Source organism: Mesocricetus auratus, unplaced genomic scaffold (genome assembly GCF_017639785.1).
Source record: "Mesocricetus auratus isolate SY011 unplaced genomic scaffold, BCM_Maur_2.0 Super-Scaffold_100676, whole genome shotgun sequence".
In the NCBI taxonomy this organism is placed as follows: domain Eukaryota; kingdom Metazoa; phylum Chordata; class Mammalia; order Rodentia; family Cricetidae; genus Mesocricetus; species Mesocricetus auratus.
The window spans coordinates 126393386-126409599 of NW_024429266.1; the positions used below are offsets into that span (position 1 = coordinate 126393386).

Sequence of the window (16214 nt, forward strand, 5' to 3'; positions counted from 1 at the left end):
TGTGCATGCATATGTATGTTGTATATATGTATGTTTATATGTGGAACTATGTATATGTATATGTATGTGCTTCCGTATTTGTGTTGTATGTAAATATATGTGTATGAGCTGTATATATGAGTGTATGTGTTGTGTATGCATAATTTGAATATGTACATGTGTGTTTCCTATGTAAGTATAATGTATAAGTATGTGTATATGTGTTTGCCGAACATGTGTGTATATGTACTATATGTGTGTAAACAAACATACTATCATGAATGGGATATGCATTCCAGATGAGGAAGTTTTTGGTGTTTAATTTCCTTTTGACTGGTCTAATAACTGAAAACTGCTTCTTGTGTGCTTGTCAAGTACATGTAGATATCACTTGAAAATGAAATTTTACTTATCACGTCATCCTCTTAAAGCATCTTAAAAATTTCCTAGTTTAACTGTATTCACTTCCACTTCCAAATGTATAATTTATATGGTAAACATTAGCTTACAAAGAATCTTTACAAGAATTAGGTATAGCAAGGTTATAATTTGAAAATGTTACTTTTTTAAAACATGGAACAGAAGATTCTTGTTTTTTAATTGTTTTCTTCCTTTTTAATTTAAAATAGAAACAAGCTTATTGTACATGTCAATTCCAGTTCCCTCCCCATCCTCTCCTTCCTTATCCCCCACCAGTCCCCTATCCCATGGTGAGGACATCCATGTAGGATTGTCAAAGTCTGTCATATCATTTGGAGGAGGGCCTAGGCCCTCTACCATGTGTCTGGGCTATGTAGAGTAGGCTCCCAAAGTCCACTTGTGTACTAGGGATAAATACTGATCTACTACCAGAGGCCCCACAGATTAACCAGACTTCCTAACTGACATCCATGTTCAGGGGGTCTGGAACAGTCCTATGCTGGTTTCCCAATCATCAGTCTTTGTTCCATAGGCTGCCCTTGTTCAGGTCAGCTGTTTCTGTGAGTTTCTCTCGTCTGGTCTTGACCTTTTCTCATCACTCCTTCTTCTCTGCAACTGGATCCCAGATCTTCAGCTCAGTGATTAGCTGTGGGTGTCTGCTTCTGCTTCCATTAGCTACTAGATGAAGTCTCTAGATAGCACATAAGATAGTCATAAATCTCATTATCTGAGGAGGGCATTTATGGTAGCCTCTTGACTATTGCTTTGATTGTTAGTTGGGATCATCCTTGTAGATCTCTGAACATTTCCCTAGTCCCAGGTTTCTCCTTAAGTCTATAATGGATCCTTCTATTATGGCATCTCTTTTCTTGCTCTCTTCTATTCTTCCTCTGATCTTATCTTCATGCTCCCTCATGTAAAATTTTAATTTTTACTAGTAACATAATTTTATGGTGGTGAAGTAGAATCAAATTAAATTAACCTATATAATCATATCATTCTAACTTATTTAATAATACTAATCTAATCTATATCTCCCAATTTTAAACCGTAGATAACTAAGTCTTGGAAAAAGTAAATGATTTAATAAGGATTGTGCAGATTATTAGCTTTAAATACCAGATTTCCTGACTGAAATTTTCTGTGATTTATTTTATTTTATCACTTTCCTTGCTAATGGCACTAATGCTTAAAGACTCTAGCTATAGTCACTTGTTTAAAGAAACTCATAAACTTTAAAATGACAGAAATTGCAATTTTTCTCATTGTAACGATCATATCTAAAGTTCCACTACTGTTTTTGTAGTCTTTATGATTAGAAGCTGTGTTTACTTGCAATGTGCTTCTGTTTAGAAGGAAGGAGTAATATAATATATTAAACTTGTTAATGTTTCATAACATATAGTGAGTTTTCAAATATATTGGCCAGATATGGAAAGTGGAAGAAGGTGTTCATAGATAGGCAACAAACCCAAGAACCACAGCTGGAAGGACTTCTTTAGAATGTTTGGAAATTATTATAAACAAGACAGAGCATATCAGTCCTCAGGCCGATAACAAAGCTGTGTCACAAAAAGGGTAGCCTGTGCTTATTTATAGAATCCTCAGTGCTTTAATGGTAACCTGTGCCACTGTTGAAAAGTATTAATTGCTTGTAAGTTTTATAGGTTTTCCTATTATCTTTTAATTTGTATTATATTTTTCTTTATTTTTGAGATTTCACATGTATATAATTAAATATGAAATTGTACACTTCTTATGTCTTCTCTGTAACTCCCACTGTATCCCTTTCAACATTCCATTTTCTCTATATTATGTCTTGTTTGTCGTAGTTTTGGCAACCCATTAAGTACAGCTAACCCTGCCCATAGTACTTGAGTATGGAGTCATCCACTGGAACATGGGAAACATACAAGGGGGATACCCTCAAAGAATGAAAAAATCTTCCCCTCCAAAAGCTATCAACTCTCAATAGCTCCTCATTAAGGGGTAGAGCCTGGAAAGTTATCCCCTCCAGTTATGCTGGAATTTTGAATGGCTTGATGTTATATAAAACTTATGAAGATAAACACAGTTGTTGTAAAGTCGTTAGAGTGATAGCCACGCAGTATCCAGAAGATTGCATTTCACAGTCTATTATTGTCAGCACTTTGGCCAATTATGTATCTGTGCAGCAACTGCTACCCCACTGCAACAGGAGGCTTCTTTGACCTAGTTTGAGGGCAACCCATGTAAAGGACATAAATACAAATATATAGAATGTAATTTGACATCATGACCACTTAGCAAAATAACTATAGCAGATTCTTGCATAGGATCTATGACCACTCTAACCCTGGGTTCCTGATCATAATTTCTGTAGAAGGCATGAAATTTTCTATTACGGAGCAGGTCTCAAATCTAGTGAGAAAGTGATTAGTAACCTTATGACAACCATGACACTATTGCACTAATATGAAGATCTTACCTGGCTGTTTAGTACAAGCAAAGCTATGCACTGAGTGAGACTATTAATTTATTTTCTCTACCAGCAGCCCACATAGAACCTTCCAGCATTATGAAAGCTAGCCAGCAGAGAAGTGTGTCATTTGGTTTGAAATTGGTTTCTCAATATCATGAAGCAAAGAGAGAGAAAGAGAGAGAGAGAAAGTAGAGAGAGAGAGAAAGAAAGGAAAGAAAGACAGACAGACAGACAGAAAGAAAGAAAGAAAGAAAGAAAGAAAGAAAGAAGTACTTTCAGTAACATGGTCTTCCCATGTAATTTTGGTGTGTTACCAAGGGTAAGGGAAATATCCTGGATTTTTTAGGTGACTTCTGTGGCCTCCCTGACCAATAATACCCTGTTCCTGGCATTGTGATTATCACTTTATAACCAATGTCATATGGGAGCATTGTCTACTTATGCATGGTAATTCTATTCAAACTCTTCATTTTGAAATTATTGTACTAATTAGTGCCTTTCCATAAAGCTTGCATTCTTAGTTTCAGTTAACTCACTCATACACTATCCTATCTCTCGTTAGCCACAGTTAATCCTGTAACCTCTGGAAGCCACCACCTCTTCTTCTTCCAGAGCATGTCCATGCAAAAGCCCATCCAGTCATTTTCACATCGGGCTGTGAGACAGCAAGCCTCCCTATGGCTTTTCATATGTTCTTCCTCAGAGCTAGCCCTCTCCTCTCTTCCCTGACTTCCCTTATCATCCATACCCTTTCCTGGTTAGTTTTTCCATTCCCAGTATTATATACCTCTATTATCTACCACTAGTCCTCACTTAAAGTACCTTTTCAACAAAAGACCTGTTTCTGACTTCTAATTGTCCTTCACATTAAGCAAAAATAGAATATGTATATATTCTATTTTTTAATATATGGGAGAAAACATGTAGGAATTCTTTCTGGACATGAGTTACTTCACTCAATATAATTTTTTACAATTTCATCTGTTTAACTGCAAATTGTATTTTTCTTTTCAGCTGAGAAATGTTTCACTGTGTATATATACCATTCATCTGTTGATAGATATCTAGATTGATCCTGTGTTCTTTCTGTCTATTGTGAACAGAACAGATATGAACATGAATATGTCTCTCTGTAGGGCTATACAAGCCTGTGAGTAAAAGCTGAGGTGTATTACAGCTAAGTCATATGGTTTCTATGCCTTTGATAAAATATTCTTCTCCTTCTATGATCATAGTTAGACTTCCTCATTTCATGGTATCTCAGAGCTCTCTTGTTTACTATAAATACACACACACACACACACTCACACACACACACAAACACATGTTCATTGACTTTTACTGAATGATCTAATTACTCTGCCTGCTGTGTCCTTTACCATAATATTCTACTTTCCTTATGATCTTCTTTAGGATCTGTTTTACATATTGATGAAGCTTTCCACTGAGCTTTTCATTTGGCTTATTGAATGTTTCATTTCCAGCTTCAATTTAATTTAGTTTTTCTTTTTCAAATCTATCTCTTTAGTGAATTCTAGTTTTATATATTGGATTGACCTCATCACTTAGCTTATGTTTGTGCTATTGGAATGAAACCATACTGCCTTTTAGTTGTTTAAACATAGTTGTAATAATTCCTTTAAATTCTTTGCCTGGAAGTTCTTCCAAATCACTCTCTTTGGGAGCCATTAGTGTGGAATTAGGACTTTCTGGGAACGACATACTATTTTGGTTTTTCCTTTTTTGTTTTTGTTTTTTTTTCTGTGCTCACATTTGGACATCTAGAGTTAGTTTGTTGGTTGAGATTTTCATTTTATTTTATTTTCCTTTAATTTCTCCTTTCAGTGGAGGCATAGACGGATTGAGATATCACTCTACTTCATGGAATTGATAAGTTGGATCAGAAGTTTTATCCCAAATCCTGGTCTGAGGTTTGGTTATCATCCTGTGTAAGCTCAGGCCTCCTGCATGGGTCTGTAGCTTGGTGTAGGAGTTGTGAGACTTCCTATGTTTGTAGTCTTATTCTAGGGCAGCAATGGCATCCTCCCTAAATTTTCAGCTCCCCACACAGCTGGTTTTTGATTCTGTGTATGACTATGTTCTTTCTTATACTGGGTCAGTTAAGCTATCTTGCCTGCCTGGAACCAAAACCAGGATCTTAGGTACTTCTGGGTCCTATCAAATTAAACCACACCCTGGGTTTTGAATTTTCTGTTGCTGGTCACTGTGAGGTGAGGAACTCTGCCAGTGCCTGAGGGTGTTCTAAACTTGGATCAGAAATAATGTTAAGAATCTTAGTATTGAAATAACTGCAAAGACTGTAGACTATTTATGTATCCATCACTCTTTCGACAGATGTTTGCAAAGATAGGGAAACATGCCTATATAACGTAATTAATAATGCAAAGTCTTTTAGAATATTAACTGAAAGTTTATAGCTTAGTATTGAATATTGACTGTATAAATGACTGCTCTCTAAGAGCTGAGACAGTAAAGTAACCCAGACATATTGGTAACGCGATACTAAAGACTCAAAGACTGCTGCGTTACAGTTCAAACTCAAGCTTCATGAGAAGGGCATGAAATGTCTGCCAAGCCACACAGCAAATAGAGCTGAATTTTTGTTTGTTTGTTTGTTTGTTTCTCTAGCTTCTCTTACCACTTCCTGAGAGAATTCAAATACCTAATGGTCATTAATGAACTAGAATGATAGAATCCCCTCCCTTTCTTTCATCTTTCTCTACTTACAGACTGACCCTGGATCACACATATTGACTTCTTGCCTTTACCTATTGTTTGACCCAGCTGCATCTTTTCGTCTCTTTATGTTGTTTCTCCCCAGAACTTTAAGCAAACTTCTGTGTACAATCAAATTTCCATCACAGAGCTGGTTCCTGTGGGACTTTGCTTAAAATAGAAAATAATTAGAAAGAGTTGGAGGGACCCCATGGCATTGCAATAGAGGCCTAAAAAGTAACAAGCTGGGCTATGCAGAGCTATGAGGGAGATATTCCAGATGGTGAGACACTAGCTGACACCTCTACTGGAATCAATCATGTGCACAATGACAAAGGTTGATTAATTTTTCAGAATGCATAGAACAGAGGAAGAAAATTATCTGGTTTTGAAAGAAATTGACAGGCAAGAACTTATTTTGTGGATAAATAAAAGAAGTAAATATATTTCAGATGAAATCAGACCCAAGTTTTAGAAAGAAACTGCTTATAGCTTTGTAAAAAAAATAAAACAAAAAACTACGAAAAAATATTACCTTGAAAATTAACGATTATAAATAAAAATTAGTTAACATTATACAGATATCTATATGAGTTAACTAAAATTGACTAGCTCTTTACTTTCTTTCCACATTGGCTTAATTGTTCAATTTCTTTTTAAATTCTTATAGTAAATATTTTTAATATTTAATGTAATAATTTGAATGTTCGAGAGGTTTAAGTTTCAGTGTATTATCTCATTTTTGTTTGTGCTGATAGTTAAAAGATATTTATTGAAGCATTATGATGTTTGACATAGTATGTTTTGAATGTCAAGAACATTGAAATGCCCCCAGTTCCTAAATGTAGTATATTCATTCGTTAAATAATGACTAACTATTGCCATATGTTGTACTTTGAGATTACAGAATCAGGGAGGAAAATAGAAATATAAAAAATAGTAGGTGTGATCAGTTCTGTATAAGGAGAAATGCTAGGTGCTCTGAAAATATGTGACTGGTGTTCCTACTTATCATTGAGTGTTGTTTAAGGTGAGGAGGCCTGAGCCAAGAAAGAAGGGCAGAGAGTCCTAGAAATCAGGGGTGGGGAAGAATGTTTCATGAAAGTCTAGGTGATGTTTACAGCTTGGAGGAAAGAACTTAGGGTGATATAAACAGGGGAAATAATCACACTACATTGTGTTGCCCTTAATTTGAGGGGTGACACATTCTATTTTATTATTTCTTTTATTTTTGAGGTTAAGCTATAGTTATATCATCCCCCTTCCTTTTTTTGCCCTCAAACCCTCTAATATAACCTTCCTTTCACTCATTCAAATACATGACTTACTTTTTTTATTTCTTTTTGCATTCCAACAATAGTTCTCCCTCCCACCCTTCCTCCAAACCCTCTCATCACCCCAAATCCCAACTCCCATCTCTCCTCCAAATGGATAAGGCCTCCCTTAGCGAGTCAACAAAGGTGGCATATTCAGTTGAGGCAGATATAATGTTAAGACTAAGCCCCTCCACCCTGCATCAATGTTGAGTATGGCATCCCATCATAAGGAATTGTCTCCAAAAAGCTAGCTCACGTGCCAGGAAAAGATCATGGTCCCACTGCCAGGGATCCCTCAGATAGACAAAACTACACAATAGTCTTCCAAGTGCAGAGGGTTTGGTTCCGTGGAGGCACCACAGCTATTGATCTAGATTTCATTTCTCACTAGCTGTAGATTGGAGGGGATATGGAGTAAGGACAACACTGCTCAAATTCTGGCAGAAGTGAAAACTGGTATGTTAGCATGGTGGTTTCATAGGAAATTGGGAATCAATTTACCTCAAGACCCAGGGATACCACTCTTGGGCATATACTCAAAGGATGCTCAATCATACCACAAGGACACTTGCTCAACAATGTTTATAGTAGCATTATTCATAGTAGCCAGAAACTGGAAACAACCTAGATGGCCCTCAACTGAAGAATGGATAAACAAAGTGTGGTACATTTACACAATGAATTATTACTCAGCTGTAAAAACAATGCCATCATGAAATTTGCAGCCTAATGGATGGAACAGAGAAAATCATCCTGAGTGAGGTAACAGACTCAGAAAAACAAACATGGAATGGACTCACTCATAAGTGGATACTAGATGTAAAGCAAAGAATAACCAGATTACACTCAACAGATTCAGAAGAGCTAGATAACAAGGAGAATGCTAAGAGGGATGTATGGATAACCCTGAGAAAGGGAATTAGATGAAACTTCCTGGGTCAACTTGGGGCGATTGGAGGTGGTAGAGGGTAGGGGATGGATGGATGAGAACAAGAGGGAACAGGATGGTGGTGTTGGGATAGAGGGTGAAAGAGCAATGAAAGAGATATCTTGATAGAGATAGCCACTATGAGGTTAGGGAGAAACATGGTGCTAGCCAAATTCCCAGGAATTCACAAGGATGACCCCAGATAAAACTCCTAGTAATAATGGAAAGAGTGCATTAACTGTCCTTCCCCTGTAATCAGATAGATGAAATCCCCAACTGTTACGAATAGAGCCTTCATTCAGCAACTGATGAAAACAGATGCAGATATCCATAACCAAACACCAGGTCAAATTCTGGGAATCCAGTCAAAAAGGGAGGAGGGAATGTATAAGCAAGGCAGGGTTAGAGTTAGTGTTAGGATTAGAGTTAGGGTTAGGGTTAGGGAAATCTGTGTGACCTCTTGTTACATTAATTGTTGTCATATCATATATATATATATATATATATATATATATATATATATATATGGTCATAACTGTATATCCTTAAATATAACTTGCTCCGTGCATATAATGTTTCTTGTATGTATTTTTCAAGGCTGACAATTTGGTATTAGATAACAAGTTGGTTGGTCTTTCCTGGGGAAGTCTATTTTTTTTCCACTGTCAGCATTTCCCAGTTGTCTGTAGTTCTTTCTGTAGGACAGAGTCCTCATTAACTTACCCTGGTTCATCTTGTCCTGTCTATTACTATCATTCTTGTTAAGATCACATTTTGGCTGTCATGTTGATAAGATCTTATGGGTATACATTCCACCATTACTAGGAGACAGAATCTCTCAATAAGCTCCTTGATTGTCTAACTATTGCAATCTTTCTGCCCCCTATTCCACAATTTTCTATGAGCCTTAAGTGTGGGAGTTATTTTGTAGATTGGCTTCACAACCTGCATTTTGATTGGTTTTGGATTTCTGTTATGACCTCTGTCTGTTGCAAATAGAAGTTTCTATGATGATGAATGAGGATTACACTTATCTGTGGGTAAGTTAAGTTTTGATTGCTGAAGGCACCATGTACTTCAGATGCAAGGACCAGAAGTCCTTGATTTGAAGGTTACCTGAAAGCCTCCTCCCCTATGGATAGTTTTCATAGTACTGGATACTACCATGCAAATTTCCAAAGGAGAGAAGCAACCAACACTCCTAATTTTACTTCTGCAATCACAACTCTTGAGAGGCAAAGACAAATCTAGCAGTGCAGCTTTCTGTCCAATCAGTGTAGCAGAGTTGGCAAGTTCTAGGTTAAGAGAGACCCTTCTTCAAAAAACATACAGGATATGGGTTGAGGAAGACACAGTACGTTGACATTTGCTTTCCATATACACAAGTATGGGCCAGATTGTGCATGGGTGCTCATGTATGAACAAACATCAGCAAGTATCTTTTATACCCTTTGAAAAAAATCTCAGAATTCACCACTGAACATTTCAACTTTAGTCAATTTTACTTATAAAGCAGGTAAGACACAATTTTAATTTAATTTCATTCAAATATTTATTTTTGAGCAATTCATTTTAATATACATATGCCACATGAGACAAATAGTATGTATGCATACTTTTGAGAGAAAAGTAGAGAGGACTGAGATCTTTATCTGTGTGAGCTCCTCGATGAATGAATGAACTGTGGTTGTTTCCTTTAAGGCATAGACAGCATCATCTGTATGCTACAAGTCTATTGTGGAGGAATTAACTGACTTGTGTATTTCTGAACTTTCACAACATTTCTCATGGTGTTGGTCTATAATAGTCAAAGCTTGAGAAACGTTTATCACAAAATTTGAATATTAGATTGGATAACACATTTCTAAATTGACCAAAGCTTCTTGATCCCCTGTGGCCAAGAAAAACTGGGGAAAAGGAGAGTAAGAAAATGATTACTCAGATTAACTGCTGTTTGATTCTCACTTTATACTTTTCTTTTTTCTTGATATTTTTCTCTATTCCTTGTTCATGATACTTCTATATTATGTATGTAAGATAAAATCCCAAGTGACATAGTCAGTATTTTTTAAGATTCCTCTAGCAGCAGTTCTGACAGTCAGTGTAAAGGACACATAAGATGCTACCTCACTGTTAGCTTTATCAATGACCCATTACCTTATGTTGTTTACAATGTGCTGTGTCACAAAGAAATTTATAAATACAAGCATGCATGCACAATGATAATGACCATTCATCACCCCCAGCCAGAGTGCTTTTACCAAGCTCTATTTTCAAGGTTAACCAGAAGATAGATGAAAAACAGCTTGAAAGTGCTGGAATCTTTTAAAACAACAGTAATTAAAAAATCAGGTTAAATCTAGCTGAGATAACAAAGGATGTTGTTTAAAGGGCTTATTTGCTTAAGATGTTGACCTCTTGAATAAAATCCAGACACCTTCCTGAGGGCAGAATCCTCTCATTAAGCATGTCAAAAGCTCATTAATGATAGAGCAGAAAGAAGATAAATTACAAAGTCAAAAAGGTGAGCTAGGTAAGGCTGCAGCAATCTAAGAGCACATCTTCTGATTTATGGATTTTGTGCTTGTTTTCCGTAAGTGCATTAAAGTCACACAGTGGAAGCTGTTCCCTGCAGAGAAGGACCTGGCCCTGCACAGCCATAGCATACTGACTCAGAAGAATAAGAGAGTAAAACTATATGTTTAAGACTTTCTGGTGTCAGATATTTCCATAGAGTAATCAGAAGGCATCTCTCCAGTTCCTTTTTCTAGAAGTGAGACAAAAAGCTAGAATTATTGTGTAGTTAGGAGATACTATTGAAGAAGGTTGAGAACAAAAGAGTCTTGTTGTTGATAGTCCTTTGACACTGGGTCTCACTATATGGTTGTGGCTAGACTAGAACTCAGTATGCAGACAATGGTTGACTCTAGCTCACAGAGTTCTTCCTGCCTTTGCCTTCCAAGTTCTGGCACAGAAGGTGTGTGCTGCCAGTCCCAGCAACAAAATCTGTTACCCAGAAGATTCTATGGGCCAGTAACTAGCCACCAAGCCTGATGACCTGAGTTCAATTTCTGTAACTCACATGATAGAAGAGAAACTTACTCTTTGCCATCCCAACTTGCAGTTTTACTTGTGCCGTGTCCCAATGAATAAATGAATATAATATGTTTCTTTAAAAAGGAAATTTTTGGAACGATATTAGTTGGAGCTCGTATATAATGATGTATGCTACATTCAGAAATATATTTCCAACTTGGAGATGTCAGTGATAATGATATTCACTCCATTTAATCTTTATTGAAAATAGTAGGGCATATTAGGTATTTTGTGATATGGATGCTGATGTAGAACATGGTATAAAATTGAATAACACCAATTGAATGTATTTTCTCTGTAAAGACAGCAGCAAACAGGGGACACATGCAAATGGCAGAGTGCATGGAGCATACTTCATTGCCCCCTTGGACCATTCTTCCCACAGTGAATTCTATCTCCCAAGGATTCCTCTCATCTACTTGTGACGTCTACACACATGTACAAAAACACTCAGACTACACTCACACAGAACCATATAAATGAGTCTTAAAAACCCAATAAACTGTAACCAATAAAAAGGCAAGATCATACCTGAGTTTTATAGAATTAGACAGTCTCTGAAAATAAGGGCCAGAAAAACACTGGTCTCACAGTGATAAGGATAGTAACCCAGCTCTCAGCGCAGGAAACATGCTCCTCGTTGCTTGCAGGTACACTGTAGGAAAACCAGTAATAATCCTGTGAGGTAAGTACGTTATTGTCCATCTAAGAGATAGAGAAATTGAGACAGAAAAGCAAATCAGTTAGTTTCTGCACAGCTTCTATATTCCTATACCATGGGTGAAGTCTTAACTCATATAAAAAGAAAAGACGACAGGCACATCAAATTCAACAGAGTCAGCCTAAAACTAGATAATATTAATTCCTATCTGAATCAATAAACTACTGATAAAAAACTTGTTAATTATAATGCTATAAGAATGAAATAGATTAATAATTGAAAGTCATAGAAAGATTGCAAATACAGTGAGTCAATAATAGTTTTCTGAACTTCTTTTATTAAGTTAGCATTCTGCATGTGTCTGGAAGGTACAGATGAAGTGTGAGATATAGCAGACAGTGTAATACCAACCAAAAAGGACTAAACTGGCACTACAGGCTAAGACAAGTCTTACACATTTAGAAATCCCCACCATAGACGTGATAACTGGAGCAGTTCACAAGCTGAGATGATTTGTTGTCAAAACAAATGCCATTACACAGCCAAAACTTTACCCAGAGCATACAATAATGGTGAAGTGATTGTAAGCATCACAGTGAGCTTGAAACCCTAAGTAATGTGAAGGTTGACAGAGCAAAGTGAGGAAGAGTTTTAAGGAAGAGATGGGTATTACGCACATGGTCAATGCTAAAGGAAGTGAGTATCTTTCATGCTGAGTGAACAATGAAATTTCTAGTCTCAGGACCAGTAAAAACACCTGAGGACACAAAGCATTTTCAAGTCTGAGTTACCCTTGCTTATGTAAATTTATAATCTATCATATTTATTAAATGTACCTCCATAACTGTCATACAAAAACAAAATTATACGCATTGATGGGGTTCTATACAATATTTTGAAACATATGTATAAGTTTACACACATTGTTTAATATATAAATCAGGCTAATAATATATTTCTCATGAAATAATTTAAAATCTTTTCTTTGTTCTTTTGGAAATAACATACTCATTATTATAGTTTGGAAAATAAATTCAAAGGAAGAAAATAAACCTCTAATATTTTAAATGGTAAATTCAAAAATCCCCAGATGTAATTTTAGATTAAATTTGAATGGACCTGTCTCTATAATAGCTTCTTTGGATTTCCTGGAGCTTGCTGTGTGGTGATATATTATTTATTATTTAATGAAGAGTGCTTGAAGGATCAGAATGCAAAGCCAGCCATACTAGTTATCTACAGAAGTGGGGCAGTGGTGGCACACACTTTTAATCGCAGAACTAAGGAGCTAGATGCAGATGGATCTCTGAGTTCAAGGCAATCCAGGTCTACATTAGAGTGAATCAGTATAAATCAGAAATATCTCATGCCTTTAATCCCAGCACTAGAGAGTACATAAGGAGCTCAGTGCAGTCTCAGAAGGCAGTCTAGGATTCTGAGGCTTGGTGGAGAGTGATGCAGTCTGGAGATGCAATCTGAGATTTGGTGGATCTCCCCTTTGGTCTGAGAATTGGTAGAGGCAAGAACTCTCTAGTTGCTGGCTGTTTTGCTTCTCTGATATTCAGCTTGTACCCCAATATCTTTCTCTGGGATTTTATTATTCATGCTACATTGCTGTATTTTGGTGATACACACCTCTGTGTTACAATGTGTGGTGGCCATATCTTCATTATGGAACTGAGTCTCAATTCTCACCAGGGATATTTCGAGAAGCCACTCGTTCTTAGGGCATGGATCAATTTTTGTGGCAAGTTGCTTAAATTGAATTGAATCAATTCAAAGGTAACTTTCAGTAGAATTACTGGGTATGCTGTGCATCTACTAAAATTAGCCTGTTAATAAGCATCTTCTTTGAAATTTTATTTTATAAGTGGAAATAGAGTATAAGTTCTTTTTATCCTTTATTACTAATTGTTTGTTTTTCTGAACTTTCAAATAAGTGTCTATTTCTCTCATTTAGGGTGGAGTTAATGGATTGACTGGAGAGCTAGAATTTGCAGAAAATGGAGGTAACCCCAATGTGCACTTTGAAATCCTTGGAACTAACTATGGAGAAGAACTTGGCAGAGGTGTCCGTAAAGTAAGTATAGACTTGTTATAAATGATTTTTTCTATAGACTAATATGGGTTTGCCATATAATTTTCTGCAGTGTGACCACAGTATCATTAAAGTGCATGAATTCCAAAAGAGAATGGGAGGAGAAATAAGGAAGGGAAGACACATCTTAGACAGTGGGTCTGGAGCTTAGAGTACTCTTACATACATGAGATGTATAGAACAATTAATTGGGTTCATACTTTAAAATAATATAAAAGGAGAGAAGGTGGTGGCAAATGGAAGTAGAGACAGGCAGATGTCTATGAGTTTGAGGCAAGCCTGGTCTACAGAATGAGTAACAGGTCAGCCAGGACTGCACAGAGAAACCCTTTCTCAAAATTAATATAAAGGAAGAAAAAGCACAGTTCATGCCAAGGGAAGGGGTATCACATTTCATTCACGATAATAACACTTTTATAAAATGCTGAATTCAATATTTAGACAAAACATAACTTTGAGTTTTACTTTGTGACATGCACAAAATCAGAGTCAGTGTTTGGACAAGTTTAATATCAAAATGCAGAAAGTCAGCTTTGGAAGGTAGCATTATAGTAGAATTTTGTGTGTGGCCTATCCTCAGGAGATCATACTTTTGGGAAATGATTCTTAGTATATTCTGTAGATCACCGAATGAGGCAGATAAGTACCAATACAGGATGTCATACAGAATGCTGTAACTTCTGCTCTAGCAAGGAAAAATACAAAATTCCTTGGCGAAATGACTCTTGTACTTTAACTTACACTTTTTACACATTTCTAGGGCAGGGGGAACTGATGGTGGGTTTGTATACAGAGCTGATAAGTATAATGGCTTTGGTGTCTGAGATTGACTGGGTTGAAAGGGACTGGTTTGGACGAACATCCTTCCTTTGCTGACATGTGTCAGGAGAACAGTCAAGGTACGAGTTGTTATTACTGGAAACAACAATTCCTCAGTAAATTTGTGCTGAGTTGAAATATCTTGGTGCATTTTAATCTTTGTTTGCTAGTGAAGTGTTCAAAGATACAGAAAATGGCATAAACAGAGAATACTAGAGTGAATTGTTCTATAGGAAACCATCCCTGCCGTGGTAAAAAAGGAAAGCAGGTACGGGAAACACCATCAAGTACTCCCTCAACGGAAAGCCTGATCACAGTAGTGGAATGATTAGTCTGAATTTAATGTGACCACTGGGTTATAGTTCAAATTACTTTATCACCTTATGAAGTAAAATTTGCCAATATTAAGAATTGTACTCAGCTTTGCATATTATATTTCTAGATTCTAAAATTCTACCTTGTTTGTCTTATTCATCCTTGTTGTAACATGTAGTAGAAATTCATTTAATCTATATTGTTATGTTTTTTATATTATATGAATGTGCCAGAATTTATTATGCTGTTTATATTTTAGACTGCTATCAGTAGAACACTTGCAATGTTCTTCCTTACATGTATTTATTGGCCATATACTGTTGTACTTCTGCATACATTTTTGTGCATGGAAGAGAACTGCAATAGAAGAACACATGCTTTAGACATTCCTGGATAGGATCAAACTCCTTTATTGAAATTTACCAACTTCCACTTACCACACCAGTGTGAAATAAGTTTTTGATGCCACATGATCCAACCACATCATGGTTTGTCAGACTTCTAAGCTTCTGCTAATAGCTTGAGATAGTCATGTGTCTTCATGGACTCATTTTAAATTCCCTAGCTATAAAATATTCTCTTTCCTATTTTGGCATCTCATATTTCTCTTTTACTTCAATTGCCTTTCAAGTTTTGTCTTTTGGGGATTTGTTGTTGTTTTTGTTTTGTCTGGTTTGTCTTTGGGAAGGTAGAGATGCCCTTTGTTTTTTAGTAATGACAGTAGCAGATATACAGAGATATATGCGAACACACCAAAGACTTGTTCTTTGTTACTTAATTAAATTAGAAGAATTAATTTTTTCTCTGAAAATTGGTCTTTCATAACATTCTCAGCACATATAAATTTGCTTTTATTATGAATATTTTTCCTATGGTTGTTGATGTTTATTCTTATTCAAAAATCATTCCCTACTCTAGTTAAGTATGAGTTGTTATTTTGTACAGTTTTGCCCTTTTATGTTCAGGTCTTTTGACTCCCTAGTATCTTATTTGAATATGTAGACTATGAAAAAATAAATTCCATTTTTCAAGTGCTATTATGTTTGCATCTGTTTTTTAGATATGGTTTAATTGCATCCCCCTACAATATTAACTATTCTATTAAACATATTACCAGCATGATCTACTTTACGATGGAGTTAGTTACAGGACATTTTGTTACCCAGAACATGCCCGCATTCTCACTTCCATTCTTATGACACAAGCATCATGCTTAGTCTGAAGGTTTAAATACACAGAAATGGACTATTTGATACATAATCATTGGATCTTCTTCCTTTACTGTATCTTTGTGACATACTATTCATATCATTTAAGAATACTTTGGGAATTTATTTGAGAGAGTTGTCATTTAATTTATATTCTATGACTAGGAAATTACATAT

General features: G+C 36.1%; 1 protein-coding gene across 2 annotated transcripts in view; it reads left to right on the forward strand.

The window, feature by feature from the left end:
• Window positions 1-16214, forward strand: part of Grid2 (glutamate ionotropic receptor delta type subunit 2) — a 1423232-nt gene that overhangs the window by 825665 nt on the left and 581353 nt on the right. For both annotated transcript variants that reach the window (XM_040738819.1, XM_005076058.4), the window contains exon 8: window positions 13558-13677. In XM_040738819.1, coding sequence (XP_040594753.1) covers window positions 13558-13677 — 120 coding nt within the window. The remainder of the gene's footprint in view (window positions 1-13557; window positions 13678-16214) is intronic.